Here is a 23,560-nt window from a genome sequence, read left to right on the forward strand (position 1 = left end):
CTTCTGACAGTCAGAGATTTAGGGTGGCTCCAAGCACAGGCCTGAATCCTTGTCCATTTTGACCTAAGAGCTACCGAAGAGCCAATCCTCCATTAATTTATCTAGTTCTTTTTTTTTTTTAGCTCATTTATACTTTTGGCCATCACAACATCCCACAGCAATGAGCTCCAAGTTAATTGTGCATTGTGTGAAAAAATACTCTCTCCTTTCTATTAAACCTACTGCCTATTACCTTCATCAGATGACTGCTGGTTTTTGTTTGGTGGGGGGAAAAAGTAACATTTCTCTATTCACTTTTTCCACACCATGCATGATTTTATAGACCTCTATCATATTCCTCCGTAGTCACCTCTTTTCTAAGATGATCAGCCCTTATCTTTTTAGTCTTTCCTTAATGGAAGTTAGTCTGTACCCTTGATCATCTTTGTTGTCCTTCTCTGAACCTTTTCCATGTCCACTATATAGTTTCAGAGATGGGGCAACCAGAACTTGACACAGTATTCGAAGTGTGGGCACACCATGGATTTATATAGTGGCATTATGATATTTTCAGTCTTATTTTCTATCCATTCCCCAATAGTTCCAAGCATTTTGTCAGCCTTTTTGACCACTACTGTGCATTGAGGTGAAATTTTCACAGACTCCAAGATCTCTTTCAACAGCTAATTTTGAACTCCTCTCTTCCGGTTCTTTTATTAAAAATGAGCTAAATGTGTTTTCAGGTAATCTGCCAACATCTGTGGTTTCACAATTACATTTCTCTCTTTCTTGTAAGTGTTTTCCTCCTGTCTGATGTTCTGTGAAAGATCTACACAAAGGAAACTGACTATATAGGGGAAACAATGAAACTGACTATACACAAAGTGTTGCCTAATGTACAAGTAAAGAAGCTAATTGTTATTTAATCTCTTTCAGTTAGAGTCATCTTAAGTGTTATTTGTATAACAATAGGAATAAAAAAAGTCATACGGAAGTTTGATTTTTAAATTATGTTTTTCCTTTAAAAATCCTCAGCGCAAAGTGTGCAAAACTTAGGCCATTTCTACACTGCCACTTTACAGTGCTGCAACTTTCTCACTCAGGGGTATGAAAAAACACCCCCTGAGCACTGCAAGTTTCAGTGTTGTAAAGTGGCAGTGTAGACAGTGCACTAGTGCTGGGAGCTGCACTCACAAGCTGGTAGCTACTCCCCTCGTGGGAGTGGGTTTTTCACAGCGCTAGGAGACCCAGCGCTGGTGCCACAACTACACAGCCACGTTAAAGAGCTGCCATGGCAGTGCTAACGTTGCTCATGAAGACATGCCCTTAAGCTTGCATATAATTCAATGTGCATATGTAAGTAGGGGGTTTTGAACTCGGGCAGCTACCTACATTACTTGCACACACCTACACTGCAACCTCAGAAGAAAGTGGCTGATGCAAAAGAACAAATTACTCTCTTTTTGGCACATTTGAAAGAAAAATGTGAGTATTAATATTTTTTATTTGTGGAATGTTCAATTCCCCTCCCCTCAAAAATAAAAGATACTGTTTCCTATGAAATTACAAGCATTTTTGCCTCAGATTATATAAGAGCATTAACAAAGCTGAAAAAACCCATGAATTTGGGTCAGAGCTATGGACTCAGGAGTATGGAAAGAGTGTTTTGCCAAAAGCAGTATTTTGTTACTCTTCAAAAATTAGCTGGCAGTGTTTCTGCAATGTTTACTGAAGTGCAAACCAAATGTTTTCATCTGGGCAGAGATCAAATTGTGGTATGTTACAACCACAACAGAAATCATTTCAATCCAACAGCCTTCTCTCTAATTTGGGCTGCGGTTTCTGTAAAATTGGATTCTTCTTCCTCAATTATTTACACAGACTCCCTCTTAAGCCCCCTTCTCTTATTTCTTCGAACAATTAAACATAGCCCAGCTGTGCTTTTGAAAAACACTAAAACAATTTAAGCCGTCACAGTGATTTAAGAATGAGGCAGGTCAAGCTATGTGCGCCTTAAGCCTGACCCAATAAATATGTGGCATGCCAAATACTACACTATTGGCTTTTTGTGAAGGTTTGGTTTTTCCCTGCCTTTGACATAAGGCCCCATTTTGATGCAGCATACAGGTGGAAAATCTTGCCTTCTGAATAGGGCTGACATGCCTGCACCTCTGTGCTAAATATACAGGGCCAAATTCTCATTTACAATAAGGCCCTCTTTATGCTGCTCTGGCAGGCAATGTAAATGGTCGTTAAAGGGAGAGTAAACTTAATTTATACCCATATTTTATGGCCCTTTTATACTGTGAGGGTGGCATAATGGAGCCTTATTGAGAATCAGATATGTAGCCTCCAAAGGGAAGAGCAACTATATTTCATTTATTTAATTCCACATGCAGGAATAATCAAATGGGACAGAGAGTTCTCTGGTGCCTGAATAACTTGGAGACGCGTATATCCAAAGTGTGCAAGTGAGGCAAAGAGCACATATGCATACTGCCCTTCAAATCATGCTCCCTCCATCATCACCGAACCATGAACTGCCTAGTGTTATAGCTAAGACATACAACCCAATTTCTCCTTTTTTCCTTTTAAAGCAGCTTGTGAAAGCAATGGAGCATGGGATAATTGTTTATCCTTCGGGAGAAGGGGATGGGAAAGCTAGAGATCAATGGAAATTTTCAGAACAAAAATAATTTTAATCTTTCTGGTAGATGAGAGAGACACACAGACACAAGGTAGGAAGTAGGATACTGGACGGTAAAAAATAAACAGGGGGACTTATACAAGATTTCTTATCTGAAGATCTCAAAGCAATTAGAGCAATTTTACTCCAACCTCTATGGTGGAGCAATTTCTCTCATTCACATGCACGCGTGCACGCACACCCACGCGCGTGCACGCACCCACCCACACACACACACACTCCTTCCACCATGATCAGATCACTATGAACAGGATTTGGACTTCAGCTACAGTGCTACCAAGACTGCTTTCCCTGATGATTCCACAAATACTAACTGGCTATTTTATGCAGGAGAAATATCTTTGTTTCATCATCAACCTCTCTCACTGCAGAAGTGCAGAGCAGCTGCTTGTGCTTGGTTCAAAATCACGCACAGTTGCCAGCATTTTTCCCTCCAAGGGACAATTCAACAAAAATGTTGGGATTGTGATAATTCACAAGATCCTCGGCTGCCAGAAGGTTTTACTTTCTCATGAACTGTAGGTTATTTAACTAGTGACTCCAGAGCAACCAGCAATACAGGTGACCTATTCAAAGAAATAAAAATCGCTTGCTGCTGTCTCCACTCACCCTCCCCCTGCCAGCTGAGCAGGGATCTAGGGGTGTAGGGGTGACTGGGGCATGATGTTGGAAAGAGCTGAGCTCTGGAGGTGAGTAACTGGGGCAGGGTGGGAAAGGGAGAGCCACACTCTGGGGGCAGAGCGGTAACTGGGGCAGGGGAGAGAACGCCATGCTCTAGGGGTGCAGGGTGAGTGGGGCAGGGAGAGCTGCGCTTGGGGGAGAACGCTGGTACCTCTCTCCACTGGAGCTGTTCTTGAGTGCTCCACTGCTCCTCCAGGCTGCAGCGGTAGCTCTTCCACACACCCCCAGTGGTAGAGACTGGTTACTACAGGTGACCGGACTTTAAGTGTCAGGTCAGCAGCCCTGACTGGACACTACTAGGTTCCCTTTTTGACTGGACTTTCCAGTTGAAAACCGGACACCTGGGAACCCTAAGCTGACAGCATTTTAACCATGCGTTGTCTAATCTCTAGCCTTTACTATATAATAAAGGAAGCTGGGTGGACACAGGCTCCATTTTCAACCAAATCATTTATTGGTTATCTTAGCAGTATGAATGTTCTCAAAACTCAGGTTATAAAATGTCAACCAAGGAAACACAGTAAGAAAGGAACATACATTGAAATGTTCTAACCCATACCACACTTGTGCAAGACCCTTGCTGGTATAACCTACCATTCTCTTCTCTCATTTCTACTTATTGTTCTCTTTCTCCTTGAAATATAGCATCAAATTTTTCTTTGCTCTCCACTCTAGTACTCCTTTACTTCCTGCATACTCTTCTCCAAGTCCCCCTTGTTTAGCCATAGTTCTTCCTCCCCACTCTAGCATTCAGTACTTATACGAACATTAACTTATCTACTCATCACAGAACCCATGCAGGTACATTACCTCCCATTTTAAAAATAGGGAAGCTAAGGCAGAATGAATAAGTGACCTGACCATATCAAAGCAATAGAGGGAACTAGTCTCAGAACTAGGACTGGTTTAGAATTAGAACTCATTCTCATACATATTCCACCAGACCATGCTTTTTACACTACTAAGCTATTCCTCTTTGTGGTCAGAGGTTACCGCTGCTGCTCAGCAGAAGACCTATCTTCAGCTGCAGGTTGGCAGCCAAGAGGGAGTTTGAACTAGCCTTGGCACCATTAGTGGCAGCACATATAGAATGTGGAAGGACAGACACTGAATGGGGGTTCGCAATAATTGTTATATTTCCTAACATTTTCACATTAACAATAGACATCAAACCCTGGAACCTGGTTTGCATTTTCATGTCTGTCATCACATGATGGGGGAGAGATTTTTTTGTTCCTTTAAAATTAAAGTAAAAAAATAGCCATAACATTTCTAGAATTACAAAAATCAGAGGGTTCATAGATATGGGCTTACAAAGGCCAAAACCACAGTGACATCAATACCTCTATTAAGTAGTAAAATGTTATTCCCATTTTACAAATAGGTATTGAAAGTCTAATTGGCTTGCCTATAGTCCTACAGTGAGTCAGTGGTACAGATGGGAGAAGAACCCAGAAGACCAGCCCCTCTTGTTCCTAGAATCAAGTCAATTTCACGTTGCTGCAGCAATATATGAATAGCAGCAGAAGCAGGCACTGAAGTCATTCATGTGAATGGAGGTTAGGGGACAGCATAAGGGAGAATCTTGATTCCTCTGCAGCACTCGGGAGGCTACAGAGTAGAGAAAAAATAGAAAGTTCCTTCTGCCTTCTAGCTGCATTTCTAATTTATCAAACATCTTCCAGCTAGAAGTTGGTATGAAAGATAGAAGTCCAGACAGCCTCCTAACAGAACACCTAACAACTGAGGAAGGTCAGTAGACTTTCATCACTCGCACCTTACTACTATGGTTTCCACCATTATCTTGTATATGCTCTTCTGGCTAGTGTGTGCTTTGTAAGTTTTTAAATCTCCACCATTACAACGTAAATTAATGCTTTATTCTTCACTTCCTGTCCTAAATGACTGACTGTTAACAATGCACAGCACCATATTTTACCGGTGGGTGAAGTGATCCCATATACAACATATATTTATTTTTCATACCACATATGAGAAAAGCTCTATCTATGGCAGAGCACTGTGTATTAGTCTGAATTTTGAAAAGGGCTTTAGGATTCTCTGGGATGAAAGGTGTTCTGTACAAATGTAATATCATTAACAGAATGGTTCAAGCAATTAAAATCTGTTCACTTCAAAGCTTACACAAAAGATACAGAATTAATTCTTATTATTTCTTGTCATGCCCAAAGCCCAACTTCAAATGCCCAAATCATTTAGTACCACAAACCAGCTATGAAAACTGCCTTCCAGTTTTTTTTAAAACTACCTCAAGTCTTCATGTTGCAATTCCTTGTATTTTAGAATTAAACTAATCAAGGTTATGAAGCAATTAAAAATCTTCTCTTCCCAAAGTGTCAGCATTTTAATGCCCTCCTTTCATAACTATATTGGTAAACCTGCCATTTGATTGGAATGATCTTATTTGGCTTTCTTTAAGCTGTCTGTATAGTTCTTATGTAGTCCCTAAGAGGCTGAAGTTGGAAGTGACAGAGGAGGAGAAAGACCTGGGTGCACTGATTGATCACAGGATGACTACGAGCCACCAAAGTGATGCAGCTGTGAAAAAGGCTAATGCAGTCATAGGATGCATCAGGTGAAGTATTTTCAGTAGAGACAGGAAGTGTTAGCGCCATTATATGAGGCACTGGTGAAATCTCATCTGGACTACTGTGTGCAGTTCTGGACTCCCATGTTTAAGAAAGATTAATTCAAACCGGAACAGGTGCAGAGAAGGACTGCTAGGATGATCTGAGGAATGGAAGACCTACCTTATTATTAGAGGAGACTCAAAGAGCTTGGCTTGTTTAGCCTAACAAAAAGAAGGCTGAAGGGAGATAGGATTGCCCTCTATAAATATATCAGAGGGATAAATACCAGGGAGGGAGAGGAATTATTTAAGTTAAGCACTGATGTGGACACAAGAACAAATGGATATAAACTGGCCATCAACAAGTTTAGGCCCAAAATTAGATGAAGGTTTTTAACCATCAGAGGAGTGGAAGTACTGGAACAGCCTCCCAAGAGGAGCAGTGGGGGCAAAAAAACCTGACTGGCTTCAAGACTGAGCTGGATACATTTATGGAGGAGATGGTATGATGAGACTGCCTACACTGGCATGTAGCCGATCTGCAACTGCTAGCAGCAAATATTTCCAATGGCTGATGATGGGACACTAGATGGGGAGGGCTCTGAGTTACTACAGAGAATTATTTTTCAAGTGTTTGGCTGGAGGTCTTGTCTTCAGGGTCTAACTCAGGGGTAAGCAACCAATGGCACGGGTGCCAAAGGTGGCACGCGAACTGGTTTTCAGTGGCACTCACACTGCCCGGGTCTTGGCCACCAGTCTGGGGGGCTCTGCATTTTAATTTAATTTTAAATGAAGCTTCTTAAACATTTTAAAAGCCTTATTTACTTTACATGCAACAATAGTTTAGTTATATATTATAGACTTACAGAAAGAGACCTAAAAATGTTAAAATGTATTACTGGCACGTGAAACCTTACATTAGAGTGAATAGATGAAGATTTGGCACACCACTTCTGAAAGGTTGCTGACTCCTGGTCTAACTGATCGCCATATTCGGGGTTGGGAATGAATTTTCCCCCAGGTCAGATTGGCAGAGACGCTGGGGATTTTTCACCTTCCTCCACAGCCTGGGGCATGGGTCACTTGCAGGTTTAAAGTAGTGTAAATGGCGAATTCTCTGTAACGAAGTCTTTAAACCATGACTTGAGGACTTCAGTAACTCAGCCAGAGGTTAGGGGGTCTATTTCAGGAGTAGCGAGGTTCTATGGCCTGCATTCTGCAGGAGGTCAGGCTAGATCATCGTGATGGCCCTGTCTGACTTTAAAATGTGTGTGGGGGCGGTGTTAGTTTAAAAAGCTTATGACACACAGAGGAGATATGCCCTGTTAAGACAGCAGAGGATGGAGACACCAGGCCACTACATTTTCCACCCAGGAAAATGACAATAGTTAAGGGGTACACCACAGCAGAAGGGACAGAAAATTATTTTTTTCTTCACTTTTTTTTTAAATTGTTAATCATCTTATTTTATTCAGATTATAATAAGTTTTTCTTTTTCAAACTAAGCCTGTTTTAAATGAAATTTGAATTTAATATAAACTATGTTAAGCTCAAAAAATTTATCATCTTTTAAAACACTTATATAACAAAAATAAATATGCTGAATCCAAGAGCTTCTATTACAAATTTGTTTTTAAAGACTGCTTTGCTATATAAAGAAAAAATCAGGGGGAAAACATCTAAGGGTATGTCTACATCTAAAATTTTGCAGCGCTGGTTGTTACAGCTGTATTAGTACAGCTGTATAGGGCCAGCGCTGCAGAGTGGCCACACTTACAGCAACCAGCGCTGCAAGTGGTGTTAGATGTGGCCATACTGCAGCGCTGTTGGGCGGCGTCAAGGGGGGTTCGGGGAACGCGAGAGCAAACCAGGGAAGGAGACCAGCTTCGCCGCGGTTTGCTCTCACGTTCCCCGAACCCCCCTGCAAACCGCAGGGAAGGAGACCTGCTTGCACGGAGGTTCGGGGAACGCGAGAACAAACCGGGGAAGGAGACCAGCTTCGCCGCAGTTTGCTCTCGCGTTCCCCGAACAAGCAGGTCTCCTTCCCTGCGGTTTGCAGGGTGGTTCGGGGAACGCGAGAGCAAACCGCGGCAAAGCTGGTCTCCTTCCCCGGTTTGCTCTCTCGTTCCCCGAACAAGCAGGTCTCCTTCCCTGCGGTTTGCAGGATGGTTCGGGGAACGCGAGAGCAAACCGCGGCGAAGCTGGTCTCCTTCCCCGGTTTGCTCTCTCGTTCCCCGAACAAGCAGGTCTCCTTCCCTGCGGTTTGCAGGATGGTTCGGGGAACGCGAGAGCAAACCGGGGAAGGAGACCAGCTTCGCCGCGGTTTGCTCTCGCGTTCCCCGAACCACCCTGCAAACCGCAGGGAAGGAGACCTGCTTGCTCGGGGTTCGGGGAACGCGAGAGCAAACCGGGGAAGGAGTCCAGCTTGATTACCAGAGGCTTCCTCAGGTATGCTGGGATACCTGCTTATTCCACGGAGGTCAAGAAAAGCGCTGGTAAGTGTCTACACTTGATTACCAGCGCTGGATCACCAGCGCTGGATCCTCTACACCCGAGACAAAACGGGAGTACGGCCAGCGCTGCAAACAGGGAGTTGCAGCGCTGGTGATGCCCTGCAGATGTGTACACCTCCTAAGTTGCAGCGCTGTAACCCCCTCACCAGCGCTGCAACTTTGTGATGTAGACAAGCCCTAACTTTTGAGGTCAATCTTTATAAATATGGCACAACAGGTCATGTACTGTATTAAGGGCTTCATCCTGTGGGGGATCCAGGGTCTGCGCACCTGGGTGTAAGAGACTGTCAGTCACCACAGGTGTTGGAACCCAGCCTCTGAATCCAGGAGATACCATCATGTATCTGATGAGGATCATCCATTAACCATTCTCCCTCCCACTCCCCGGGGGGTGGTTTCATACTCTTATTTTATAGTTTCTCCTACCTGAACATACTAAAATGTACAATTAATCAGCATCTGAAAATATTAAGCTAGTTATTTCCTTAATAAATGTACATAGTTATATTGTACCCTCCTAGGTAGCAAAAAGATGGTACCAAATATAATGTAAAGGCTCTATTTAATGGTAAATTAACATGTTTTAATAGCTATATCAACCAAATGAGAATGCACCTGTCTTTAGAAAGTAACCGAAGTACAAATGGAAAATTTATGAAAATCAGTTATTTCAACTGAGACACTTTCCATTTGATTTAAATCACAATTTAAGTTGCTGATTTAAACCACCTTGATTTAAATCAATTCATCCAGCTGTGACCTTAGGCACCCCAGTGTTCACACCCTACATACTACTGCGATAATTTTTGTACAAAATACACCTTGTGAGATAACATTTGAAAGCTATCTCCACTCTGGTCAATACTACTATTGTAAAATATATGTAAAAATGCTGATGTGAAATTATGGATATTTACTAATGTTATGCTTTAAAGTCTGTGACTAAAAGATGGGCAATTGCTAAGTTTTCTGCAGACAATGGAAAGGGGCCAATACTGTAAACCAGGTGTGGCCCAGATTCAATGGGCTATTCATTTGTATCGGAGATTGCAGCAGGAAGAGATCATTTATATAGTAAAAACCAACAGCAGGGGAGGAACTCTCAAGAAGCTCGATCTTCCAAACATTGTGTCTCCTTTACTCAGCATGAACTAATGAACTTTATCAGGGGGTAGAATCATAGACTCTCAGGGTTGGAAGGACCTCAGGAGGTCATATAGTCCAACCCCCTGCTCAAAGCAGGACCAATCCCTAACTAAATACCCTTCAGAAAATATATTTCAAAGGATTATTGGACTGTCAAAGGGAGAGGCAAAGAATCCCAAGTTACCCTTCACCTTAAGGAGACAAAAAACCAAGCTATTTGAGCTCTGTGATAGGTCCTGAACGGTAAAAAGCTGGAAAGAAGACTGTGGGAGGGAGAGAGAAAAACCATCTTGAACAAAGACTGTATCTTGCTACATTAAGTTTTAGACTTTTAGAAGCATGTTTTCATTTTTGTTTGTAACCGTTTGACTTTAACCTTTAAATCTGAACTTATTTCAAATCTCTCTTTTTGATGAAATACACAGCTTTTGCTTTTATTCTACATCAACCCAGTGCTGTATTTGAATTTCAGTGATTATTAAAAGCTCCAGTTAAAGCCACAAGCTGCTGTGCTTTTGCTTCTTTAAAGCTCTGGTCTCTGCCCTACCTCAGAGCAGCTCACTGGCTCTCGCAGCTGCCCCACAGCTGCATTATCATGTGACCTGGCAGAAATCTGGGGGTGCACAGGACCCCGGGTGCCTCCCCCAGCCACGTGTTGCCTCTGCTGTCCTCGCACAATCATTCCACTCTTAAATAGGCCATGGGACAGGTGTCACCTTTTGGGATGCAGTTGAGAGCAGTGAGAGGTTGTGCCACTGTTAGTGCTAGAACACTGAGTGCCACCCTGCTGTTGTAGCTCCCTGTGTGGACACTCCAGCCAGCACACACACATGCACTGGGTGTCTGTGTGTTAAGTAAGCAGCCTTGGTTCAGCAACTCTTGACTCCATCAGCCTGCTTGTCCACATCACAGTCTAATTACTGACCATTTCAGGGCAGACTATTTTGGGGAAATTCAGGACTTCGGCTGTGTTGGGCTACTTGGCTACTTGCAACCAAGAGTGGTGGAGACCAGAGCATGGCTGTGATGTGGACAAGCAGGCTGATGGAGTCAAGAGTTGCTGAACCAAGGCTGCTTACTTAACACACAGACACCCAGTGCATGTGTGTGTGCTGGCTGGAGTGTCCACACAGGGAGCTACAACAGCAGGGTGGCACTCAGTGTTCTAGCACTAACAGTGGCACAACCTCTCACTGCTCTCAACTGCATCCCAAAAGGTGACACCTGTCCCATGGCCTATTTAAGAGTGGAATGATTGTGCGAGGACAGCAGAGGCAACACGTGGCTGGGGGAGGCACCCGGGGTCCTGTGCACCCCCAGATTTCTGCCAGGTCACATGATAATGCAGCTGTGGGGCAGCTGCGAGAGCCAGTGAGCTGCTCTGAGGTAGGGCAGAGGTAGAAGCAAAAGCTGGGAGCTACATGGAGAGGCTGATGCTTTCTGGGGAGGGAGACCAAGGGTAACGAGCTGGGGGCGTGACTTGAGCTGTGCCTCTGAATTATGTCCTCCCTCCCCAATCCCCATCAGCAGGTACGGGCCGTCTCTGGAGGACAGGGTCACTGGAATGGTGAAAGGTGCCAAAGTTTGGAAAAATATGCACATCTTTGCTGCAGTGACAGTGGAGTTTGCTGCTTGCACACGTTTTCGCAACACTGCAGCACTGTCAAATTGATTAAATCGTTAAATCATGTGAAAGAATGAAGAATTGTGTGTTTTGGGTTATGAAAGGCCAGAAGTTCTGTTAGCATAGGCTGAAAACTGTATTTGGAGGCTTTAATTACTGAAGTGCCTCTAATTTAGGAATCCCTAAAAATCAATAAAACCTAGTTCCCAGACCTCCAGCTTATTTTGAAAACTGACCCTGGGAAAGCTTTCTAATGTTGGCTACTAATCATCATCTTTGCTACTATCATCTCCCCTGAAGGGTGGAGGTGGAGTGGAAAGACAACTAATTCCTCAACTTTTACTGCTCCATTAACATTTTTAACCTGTAAATAACTGTAGGGAGGTAAAGGCAACTTAAAACAGAAGCTGTTAGGAATAATGTGATCTCAGTCACAGAAAACACAGTAAAAGTACAGGCTATTGTACTACAGCATAAAGATGACATGTTCCTCTCCACATGCACTACTGAAAGATACTAATTATGCCTCTGGCAAAGGGCACATGGGCTCCTTCAAAGAAGCTATTTAAAGATAAGAACACTGCAGGCAAACACTTCAGAAGTATCCGCACTATTCCATTCCTTCTCATGTTGGAAATTCTGAGGCATGATTTAAAAACTAAAATAATAAAGGAACCGGAATTCTGCCAAGCCTGGTCAATGTTGTATTCTAAATACTTTGAAAATACACCTATTAATTGTTAAAGCTTTTCGTCTTAGCCATATGGCTTTTTTAAAAACAGAACAAAATTAAAAATGCCCATTAATGCCCATTTTCAAGTGAAGAGTTTGAAAAATCAATGAATAGTAATTTCAAAAAAGTGTCCACAGCCCTCACAATTTGTGCTAATGAAAGCAAGCACGAATTAGTAAATTTGCTCCTCACTTAAATTAGAGCATGTTTAAAAAGAATAATTAGGATCATAAACTTTCAGAGAAATAAAGAAGAACCCAAAGTAATATAGACCTCAGTCCTACAAAGGGATCTCTAAGCACGGGCCTTTTCGTCCTTTGTGGAGTCCTGCTGTCTGCCACCAACAACCTGTATGTAATTTTCCACGTTCCTGGAATTCAATTAGACTTTCCAGCTACATTTTTGCAGGTTAAAAGCCATAAAGAAAAACCTTCCCTCCTCAAGGGAAGAGTGAAGTTCTTGCTGTTACTGGAATGTTTAAATTACTGTACTTACAGGGCGAAGTGTGGCATAAACGTCCGTTTCACAAAGTACAGATGGTAGCTGTAAGTTTACAAAGCTCAGTATATCTTCCTGAAATAACTTACAGAGAGAACAAGATCAGCTTCACAGAGAAACAAAGCTATTCCATTAGCTTCTATTGGGAGGGAAGAGTCACTTTATATGAGCATTTGTTCAATACTTTAAAGGACTAACACTTTTATGAAGGGATGCAAATCTCTAAGTCCTCATGGCCTTTAACATCGAGGTTTGATATTTTGTATACCATCTGTAAAAGGAATTTGAGTAGGAAACCCAATAGGGTCCCTTCATTTCCCCACTGCCTTATGAAATACATGAGACAGAGCGTACAATTTATTCCAAATACACTCTCCAGCCAACAGAACAGCAACACTTTGAGGCCCAACAGAAGTGTGTAAAACTCCACTGCTGTGAAACTGGCCTAATTAGCCCAAGTGGTACAACTTTCTCAGAATGAGAGATTGTTGTAACGCACATATCAAACATTTATACAGTGCCATACATTTACACTGTTTTCAACAAGATGATTCAGGAAAAAATTTACTCTCCGTATAGTATCACATTGTAGTTTTCAAGCAGTCACTAAGACAACAAAGCTCATACTATTGACTCATCAGCCAAACTAGTTCCCAATCCTGCAAAATGACAGAGTCCCACTGAAATCAACTAGACTCTGCACAAGAGGATCACCCTGCAGTACTGTCTCATGAGCTGACCTGCTGCACAGTTTTCAAAGACCTGAACAAATGTTCTACATGTGTCTCATGATACAGGTACTATATTACCAACAATTACATCACTGCTAAACCTATACATTGCCATGAATTTCAGTTTTACACAATACCAGATGTGACAAAGTTCCTCCTCTACCTTGGTGGGTCCTGCGCTTATTGGCAGATTTGATCACCTCAGTGATCTTCCCCACAGTCTGGATCAACTCCTCCTGTGTCTGATCAGGACTTGGGAGGTTTGGGGGGAACCCAGGCCCGCCCTCTACTCCGGGTTCCAGCCCAGGGCCCTGGGGATTGCAGCTGTATATAGTGTCTCCTGTAACAGCTGCATGACAGCTACAACTCCCTGGGCTACTTCCCCATGGCCTCCTCCAAACGCCTTCTTTATCCTCACCACAGGACCTTCCTCCTGATGTCTGATAATGCTTGTACTCCTTAGTCCTCCAGCAGCGCGCACACGCACTCACTCTCAGCTCCTTGCACCTCTTGCTCCCAGTTCCTCACACGCACTTCCTCTCCTCTGGCTCCTCCTTGCCTGACTGGAATGAGCTCCTTTTAAAACCCAGGTGCCCTGATTAGCCTGCCTTGATTGGCTGCAGGTGTTCTAATCAGCCTGTCTGCCTTAATTGGTTCTAGCAGGTTCCTGATTACTCTAGTGCAGCTCCTGCTCAGGTCACTCAGGGAACAGAAAACTACTCATCCAGTGACCAGTATATTTGCCCTCTACCAGATTCCTGTACCCCATTGGTCTGGGTCTGTCACACAGAGTAAACTGTAAAATAACTGGGTGGGATTTAGCAGCACAGCTCTCAGTAACAACTGAAGCTGCAGAGTTGAAACCCCACATGAAAAGTTCTGAAAGTTTGCCTCTTAGTGTTTAATAAGTGATTGTACTGAAAGAAAAAAGTCTTGTAGTGCTTGCTTGGTGTGAGTGAGTGACCTAAACTGATTTGAAAATTTGACTGGAATTTTTCCTCCATTTCTAAAGGGCTTTGGGTTCATCACCAAGTTTTTACCGGCTTTTCAACTCTAATAATCTGATTTAATCATGGTAACATCTGAAGAGAGAAAGGTGCTTCAATCATAGACAAGGCAGGCTTTCTATTCTTTTGTGTCCCATGGTTCCAGCCAACAGTTTAAAATCATCTTCAAATGTTCTTTTCTGCTGAACAATCACCAGTATAAAATCCATCTTAAAATGTTGTGTGTACTGAAGGATGGGGCTGAAGCTGTATTAAAGAGTCCTGGGGATGGAAAGAGATATTGCGGGGTGGGGGTGTTCTATGGTAGTCACACCAGAATTAAATTCTCACTCCACTTACAGAATCACTTTGTTTAACCACACAACAGCAGCAGCAAGATTGATTTTTCCTTCACAAAAATATTTGCAAGTACTTGGATATAGCAGTGGGTCAACCTTAACATTTCTGAATCTTTATTTGAAAAAGGACATTAGATTCATAATTTTAGGTAGACCAATGACTTTGGAGTGAAATAGTGTTACAAATGTATGTCAACCATAGTCTCAACTACTTCATTTAGAAAAAACTGTGGATCACAATGCAAGATGTGGGGAAAATATCAGTTTTTCCAATGTTTTTAAAAGGACATTCTCTTGTCCATTAAAGCTTAAGAATGATGTTTTCTACAACATGCTTTTAACTAAGGCTGGCTAACAAAAAAATAAGTTCTTTTTAAACAAGGTTCTCTTCAAGCACTTATTCATTTGCAGAATACTGCAGATCCAACAAACTTAAACTAATCAGAAATTGACAGATGGATTTCAATTTTATATCCATTCTGTCATTATTGTCCATGTTGAGCAAAATGTAATAAAACAAGATGGCATAAAATGAGAAAGGTGAGGAATTGATATTTTTAAAATTATTTTAGATTCAATAATCTTTGTGTTAATAGCAGAGATCCTTGAAATCCATTTGCCTCTGAAAATCGTGGAAAAAATGCAGAATTTGCGTTTTTACAGAGTTTTCTACATTCTCTGGAAAAAAAGTACATATATTAACTATTAGCTAAATTTTACTTAAAGTATCAGTGTCACTTATTCAATGCACGCAATCTACCCCTTTTGTGGTTGATTTTTTTAGTGTGCCTTAAATTTACATAGCTAAACGTACTCCAATAAACTGCTTCAGGCATATAGAGAGAGAGGTTGATCAACAGCATGTAGGGATTTGTGTTTTAATGCATCTCTAAGTTCACTTCAGTCTCCAGCTGTGAGTAATTAAAGTTACGAAGAAATGCCGAAAACTTTATCACCCCTAAAGACCATGTCACTGAGTTTGGCATGGACAAATTTCATGTTGATGGTAATGTGCTGTTCTGTAGATTACATTTGAAGGCAGACAATTGTAGAACACATGCAAAGCTCTGCACAAACCGGATGAAAAGGAACAAAAACAAGAGGCAGAAACAGCAAGACCATTGATAACAGTAAAGAACCAACGCACTGTGACTGGATCATTCTATTAATTTTAATTTTATTATAAATGATTGATGGCACTGGCAGGCTTCAAACTTGCTTAAAAATTGTAAATATATCAATAAACCATTATGCTCAACTGAAATCTATATATATTATGGCTAGGGAAACTAAAGTTCAGCATTTCATTTCAATCGCAGAAAAATGTGGGGTTTTATGGGGGGAGTTAACAGGATAATTTTGTTTTTTTTTTAAACTAGGATGCCTGTTTATTAGTAACACGATTAAGATTTTTTTTTTTAAATGCAAGATTTTAACGTAGCAGTGTCACTTTAGTAAAGACTATTAGGAAAAAAACATAAAAAGTACAATCACCAACTAGTCTAAGTTTTGCAACTTCCCATGGGAGGTCAGCGGAGTGTTTTCCTTGGGAAACAATGGCTTAATCTTGGGGGAATCTTTAAAATTTCCCCACCACTGCTACTTGCACATATTGGGTAAAGTTCCTTTGCATAACCTTTGTCCAATCTCTTCTCCCTGTAACTTTTTATATTACAGGTGTGTGGAAAATAAGTAAATTAATAAATATACATTAAAAAAATGGTGAAAATTAAGTAGTAAAATGTGCATTATGGGCCATATTTGATGCTCTGCCTCCAGGAGCCCTGTTGTCTCCTGCAGGCACAGCACAGAATCTGTACCCTACTGCAATGGTCCCAGCATAATTCAGAGCAGCCTGGGTCCTCTAAATTATGGCATACTCCACAGTGTTCCCTGTGGCTTGAAGCACAAGCCAGAATGGACATAGTGACACGCACTATGGCCCACCGTCTTCTGCCCTAGGCTCCTTCCCCGAACACGTCCCTGATTAAGGCAATCCAATGCAGTGCCTGTGCCACAGGAATTCTCCCCCCAGAGTCCCTGTATGTTGTTCTCAGACCCTATACAGTGACAATAGAGCTGTGTAAGGTTTATTTTTTATCCTAATACTGTATTTTTATCCTAATACTTCCTGGGGGAGGGAATCTATCTATAACCTTTTGTTTACATGCACACATTGTTTGAAAAACACCCATATTTCTGGATCTTGAAGAAATTTGGAGTTGACTGCAGACCTTCAACAACTTTTGAAAACTTCTATTACTTTACAGCAGAACATCTATTAGAAGAAAATTACAGATACCAGATCCAAATGTTCACTATTAAGAGAAAAATCTTGCTGCATGAAGCATTGGATCAGGAGAAAATACCTGGATCTCATATCGCATTATTCATGTCAGACTGCTGAGGGTAAAGTCTCCCTCCTTATCAAATTGCTTCTCCATAGGGGTGGGGGCCTTGAGAGATTTAACAATACATACTTAAGAAGAAGAGAAAAATATATCTGTATGAATGCACCCATGTGCACACACTTCTTAGCTGAATTTTCCCACAAACAGAATGCACCAATTGGCCTTGAGCACTCCAGCAGCGTGCTGCCAACAGACAGAACAAATTACCACACAGCAAATTAGATCTAATCCACAGAAATGTAGAAAGGGATTGAGTTTGTATTTTAGTCTCCACTGGATGCTACTTTTCACAATCCATATATATTTAAAAAAAAAACAACAACCTTCCATCCCTATCCCCTTTACATACTGGATGAGAGAGTCAAGACAGACAGCTTGGCAGCCTAGTTTCAAGCCATTAGCAGCAGTATACATAAGCAGAGGAAAATTCAATCATGCTGAACTAGGAGGAGAAAACCAAGGCAGGTAGCTATGATTGATGCTGATCAGTTGTATTCCAAGTGAGAGAACTGTGCTGTAAGAGAAGCAATAGGAACCTGCAAAGTGGTAGTAGTAACTGAGAAACGAGGCAAATGTAGCAAACCTCAGGGGATTAGCCCATTGCGTTAGGATTCTGCAAGCAGGGCAGGCACTATCTGTAATGAAGGCACACTCCTTCAACCAGGCTACAGGAAGGTAAAAGCAATGGCAGTGTTCTTCATTGCAAGGCCTGCGAGCCAGTGGTGAAGAGCACAGGGAAATGGCAACAGCAACCCCTCTGGCACATTACACATCAGCACCATCTAACTATAAAGGGGCCGGTGGCATTCCCAGCACTCTCAGATGAAGGATGTTAGAATGCAGGTCTAATGCCACAATCAAGAGATTAAACAGGAGAAAAATATCACCAGGCCTCTGCTGGGGGTGGGGGGTAATGAAAAAGTCCCACCTTGTGGGGAGCCTAAGTGTAACCTAGCAGCGAGTCTCTGGTTTAATCAAGACAGAATTATCAATGTGTTATCCAAAGGCTTTTCTTTTCACTGCCAAAAACCCGTGCGTTTTTTTCAGTGGGATAATTGACATAGGCTAGCTAGGAAGTTCACCATATCTACCTTCCTCCTGGTTAGACCTACCGATGCCTTGTTTCCACTACGGTTTTACAGTGAGATAGCGAACATGCATACGTTATTCCACTGAATAAACACATTTTTCTTATGCAAAGACAAAACCAAAACGAACCTTTTCTTCTAGTCAGATAAGGCTTGTTGCTGTGGGATTTAGCTGGTGGGGTGAAAAGCAGTTAATGAACACTCCATATGTAGAGGAAGGGAATAACCAGCAACTCCAAGCGGAAATAAAAAAGCACTTGTGAGGGTTAATCAGGGCCTTAGTTTATACAATCAGACATAATTGAGAGCGAGGGATGGAAGGACAAGGAGAAAGGGTGCTAAGTATAAAAGTAATTTCCATTTGCTCTATTATTGGCCTAATTCTATAATCTTATATCGATGAAGTAAAACGCTACTCCACTATAGCTACAGTCAGACTACTGGGTGGAAATGTGTGCAATAGGTTCAAGGACAGCACCACTGCGTCCAGCGCTAGACTGTACTGTGTGATACTGCAGCTTGTTCTCTGAACTACAGGTTGTTCCCTTAGGCTGCTGTAAGATTCCTACCTCGAAGGCAGAGAAATGTAAGGAAATCTTCTGTCTTGGGCTTCCTTTTGGAGAGGTCAGAAATCTGAGTAGCTGGAGGGGGTAACAACGGTTCCACTATCTTTACTGGAGTTGTGCTGGGACTGTTTGGCTGGGATTGAGCAAACTTCCTTTGTGCTTGCAGCCTTGGCCTGTGAAAAGAAGAGAAAAACACAAGATTAGGCAGAACCAAGAATACATACTTAAATTTAACAATTCACTGTGAGACGAGAGGGCGAAATCAATCTATTACCAATAACATCTTTCTTAGTTGTGTTTAGCCCACAACGTATTTTTGAAGTGTAACAATTATGATTTATTCAGTTTGTGCGAAAGTTTGTTTTACCACAGTTATTTTAAAGTTTCTGTTGCAATTTTAAGAATTTCAAGGTGATTTTTACCTAGCTTTTTGCATTAAGTCAGTATAGCAAACAAGGAACTTTTCACGCATAAGTGTGACTAGCATGTTATATGTTCCAAACATTTTCACCCACTCTGTATAATTAAATTACACCAACTAATATCTGCTATTTTTCCTTCATGAAAACCTCTTTCTTGAAAAGGTGCAAAAACATTTGTTACTTTGGTTCTAGCCTAGTTAACATTTTGCTTAATTTATAATTGAACATTTTTAAATTAAAGTTTCTTAACTTATTCCAATTCACTAAAACTGACTGTTTGTGATAAAGTGGGCGAGGTCCAAAGTGGGTCCAATATCTTTTGGTGAGAGAAACAAGCTTGAGAGACACAGAGCTCTTCTTCCAGTCTGGGAAAGATACTCCCAGTTTTACAGCAAAATGCAATATGGAACAGATTGTTTAGCATGACTAGTTAGCACGTATTCTAAGGGACCATACAGAGTGGAGTGGCCTGATAACACCTCTACAGTCACAGGACAAAAAGAGAGGGTTAGCGGGCTGCAATCCATTACACCTTGCATTTTGCTGTGATGCTGGAAATACCTTTCCCAGACCTGAAGAAGAGCTCTGTGTAGAAGTTGGTCCAATGAAAAAGATAGCCTGAGGCAGACATGGCTAAAACTACACTGCACAAAACAGAGTGACAGAAATCACAAGAGTTTAATCCAGGAGCATCAACACATACTTCACTTGTATTGTTGTACATCCATAAGTGCAGTTTTGCAAAGTGTCAAGGAAAGCATTTTATTTTTGACCAGCAAGTAAAATATCTAGTTTTATTTCCCATGGTCAGCAGCCTGGTAAAGAGCAAGCAAGTAGATTTTGTACTTGGGCTGTAAATATTCAAGGACAATTTTGCAAGGCTGCATTAGCAAGAACGAAGAACAGGGAAGGGAAGAACAAGGTTATCTTGTTGCTTGCCCTCTGTGACTAGATGTACTTCATAGATTAATCTTGAGTATGTGTCATCTATAGAGCTCTACCAAATTCATAGTCCATTTTGGCCAATTTCACGGTCATAGGATTTTAAAAATCTTAAATTTCATGATTTCAGCTATTTAATTCTGAAATTTCAGTGTTGTAATTGTAGGGGTCCTGACCCAAAAAGGAGTTGTGCGGTGGTTGCAACGGTATTGTAGGGGTGCGGGGTGGTACTGTTATGCTTACTTCTGTGCTGCTGCTGGCGGCAGCACTGCCTTCAGAGCTGGGCAGCTGAAGAGTGATGGCTGCTGGCCAGGAGCCCAGCTCTGAAGGCAGAGCCGCGGCCAGCACCAGCGCAGAAGTAAGGATGGCATGGTATGGTATTGGCACCCTTACATCTCCACTGCTGCCTACAGAGCCGGGCCCTCAGTCAGCAGCCGCCACTCTCCAGCTGCCTAGTTCTGAAGGCAGCAGTGCAGAGGTAAGGGTGGCATGGTACGGTATTGCCACCCTTACTTCTACGCTGCTGCTGGCAGAACGCTGCCTTCAGAGCTGGGCGCCTGGCGAACAACTGCTGCTCTCTGGCCGCCGAGCTCTGAAGGCAGCATAGAAATAAGGGTGGCAATACCACAACCTCCCCAAAAATAACCTTGCCACCCCCTACAATCCCCCATTGGGTCAGAACCCCAATTTGAGAAACACTAGTCTCCCCGGTGAAATCTGTATAGTATGCGGTAAAAGCACACACAAAACCAGATTTCACAGTCCGTGACACATTCTTCATGGCTGTGAATTTGGTAGTGTTTTAGTCATCTAATTTGGCTGAGATGACTGAAGACAAGCAAAGTGGACTTGGGACTCATATTACAAATGAGAAAACTCGCCTATGGTTCTCGTGGGTAGTCATTTGCAATAATAATAAATAATTTAGAGTAGAAACTTGTTCTAGGAAAAATACCCCTGTGCAGGGAAGTCAACTGGAAGGGAACAACTGTGTGCCTCACTTTGACCCTGATATTGCATAGCACTCAAGTCTTATGGAAGTGAGTGGGAATTAAATTCCTTGCTGAACTGAGCCCTGGACAAACCCAGATTTCCAAGCATTCCACGAGTTTGACAGAGAGAACACAGTACAGAATAAAAGGGCTTCATAGCAGTCAAAATTCAAAAGTTATTCAGATAGTTAGATGTTAATAACTCACAATCTTTATAATTTATAACTTTATAAAAGCTAGTTTAAAATTCCAGTCTTCAAAGAAAAAAAGGCAGCTAACTCATAGATGGCTGCTAGTGACATGGCTGGAACAAGATGATAAAAAGACCTAAAATATCAATTTTTGGAGGAGAGGGAAGGCAATTTTACACTGATTACTGGTTCTACTAATACCATATTTATCTAATATGAACTTGAGATCTGTAACAAATATTGCCACAGAATAATCCAGGTTTGTCATTGTATTGCAAACTATCATTGTGATTTGACAAAAATTTAGATGTAAAAGATAATCAATTAGTGAGGGTAAAACCAGTAAACTGCAACCTTCTCCAATTTCACAGCTATTAAAACTCTGCCATGCAGCCATTCATACCTGTAACAAGTTTTTGCTACGGAAAGAGATGGCATTTATAAACCATATCAGAGAACTAAGTGCCAAAGAGCAGCATCTATATATGTGATCCTAAAAATATCTAGTAAATAATACCTTAGGAGAATGAGTGTCACAGTCGAGGGAGACACTAAAATCTGTCTGCATAGAAAAGCTATAGATTGGTGGGAAGAAGAATTTTTTCCTCCCAAGAACTTTAAGACCTGCCTTAAATCTACAAAGCCAAGACATTTCAGAGTTAAAATACCTTGCCAGGCTTACGCTGCTCTCTAAACATACATGCATATTAACACCAAGAAAGCAGTAGAAGTATCATCCACATACTTTATGGTTTTATCTTCAAAAAAGTGTTGTGGTCGATACTATGTACAATGTGTGTTCTCTCAAGCAAAGAAATGCCTAGTTAAAACACTGAAAAAATATCAGCATTATTTATACCCTCTAATAATGACAGAAAATGAATTGTTTAACAATTCCTCTAAATTTGTTGTCCCTACAGTCTCACACAATTGCCCATAAAGAAAACTATATTTCATGGTGATCAGAAGACTCTGCTAAATTCCTGATAGACATATATTGCTTGTTTATTTCCACCTCCTCAGGGGCTCATATACTGCTTATTATTATAACAGTGCTTATGATTCTTGAACTGAAACAGACTAATTGAACATTCATATTCGTTGTCTCTAGGAACAATGATCCTTTAGTAAAAAAGCGCTTCTATACACCAATACATCTGTCCCAAAAATTCATTCAGTTTGTAAATGTAGAATACGATCCCCTCTGCATTCATGCAGACTAGAGAGCTCTTGCATTGGATAAATGTGATTTTAACTTCAACTGGTTATGTTTCTATCACCAAAAGCACACAGGCGGCCACAAGTAATGCTTTGTTATGGATTCTCTTGTGCACAAAATCTACACTCTCTCTAGCCAAAAAGCAGATCGTTAAATTTAGTCGGGAAAAGAACCCTGCTTGCTGCTGTAACATAAGTTCATTGGGGGGGGGGGAAGCACTCTGATAATCTCCCAACCATGCCATCAAAAAACAAACAATCCATACACCAAATTGGGCAAATGCTTGTCGAATTCCCCTGTTCAATTCCACCCCAACCAAAAAGACAGCTAGCTTTTCTATAACTGGTGTTCGAGATGTGCTGCTCACGTCTGTTCCACAATAGATGTGCGTGCTCGCCACATGCACTAGTGTTGAAAGTTTTTCCCCTAGAAGTAGCCATAGGGGAACACCCCTAGTGACTCCTGGAGTGGCGCCTCCATGGCATGGTATAAGGGGCGCTGTGCGCTTCCCCCACCCTCAGTTCCTTTTTGCCAGACAACTCTGACAGAGGGGAAGGAGGGCAGGATGTGGAATAAACATGAGCAACACATCTTGAAGAACATCAGTTACGGAAAAGTTAGCTGTCTTTTCTTCTTGGAGTGAATGCTCATGTGTATTCCACAATAGGTGATTCCAAACAATATCTGTTGGAGGTGGGTAGGAGTTCACAGACTCTCGGGACGCAGCACTGCCCTGCCAAATCCGGCGTCTTCCCTGGTCTGGGTGACGATCGCATAATGCAAGGTGAACGTGTGAACTGAGGACCACATGGCAGCCCTGCAAATGTCCTGAATGGGGACATGGGCAGAAAAGGCAGCCGACAAGGCTTGCGCCCTAGTCGAGTGTGCCCTCACAATTGACGGGGAAGGGATTCCCGTCAGGTCGTCACAGGTACGGATGCACGACGTGATCCAGTTGGAGAGCCAGTGAGTGGAGATCGGCCGACTCCTCATGCATTCGTCCGAGGCAATGAACAGCTGCGAGGACTTCCTGAACGGCTTAGTCCGCTCCAGGTAAAAAGCCAGAGCCCATCTCACATCCAGCATGTGGAGGTGGTGCTCCTCACTGGACACATTGGGCTTGGGGCAGAGAATTGGCAGGAGAATATCCTGACCCATGTGGTAGGTGGAGACCACCTTCTG

At 42.0% G+C, this 23,560-nt stretch overlaps 1 protein-coding gene across 1 annotated transcript in view; it reads right to left on the reverse strand.

Annotated features, from left to right (window-relative positions):
- The window catches only part of JARID2 (jumonji and AT-rich interaction domain containing 2), a 329,429-nt gene that overhangs the window by 69,522 nt on the left and 236,347 nt on the right, over positions 1 to 23,560 (reverse strand). The window contains exon 4 of the mRNA XM_030552478.1: positions 18,616 to 18,785. Within this exon, the coding sequence (XP_030408338.1) occupies positions 18,616 to 18,785 (170 nt within the window). The remainder of the gene's footprint in view (positions 1 to 18,615; positions 18,786 to 23,560) is intronic.

This window comes from Gopherus evgoodei, chromosome 2 (genome assembly GCF_007399415.2).
Source record: "Gopherus evgoodei ecotype Sinaloan lineage chromosome 2, rGopEvg1_v1.p, whole genome shotgun sequence".
Lineage (NCBI taxonomy): Eukaryota > Metazoa > Chordata > Testudines > Testudinidae > Gopherus > Gopherus evgoodei.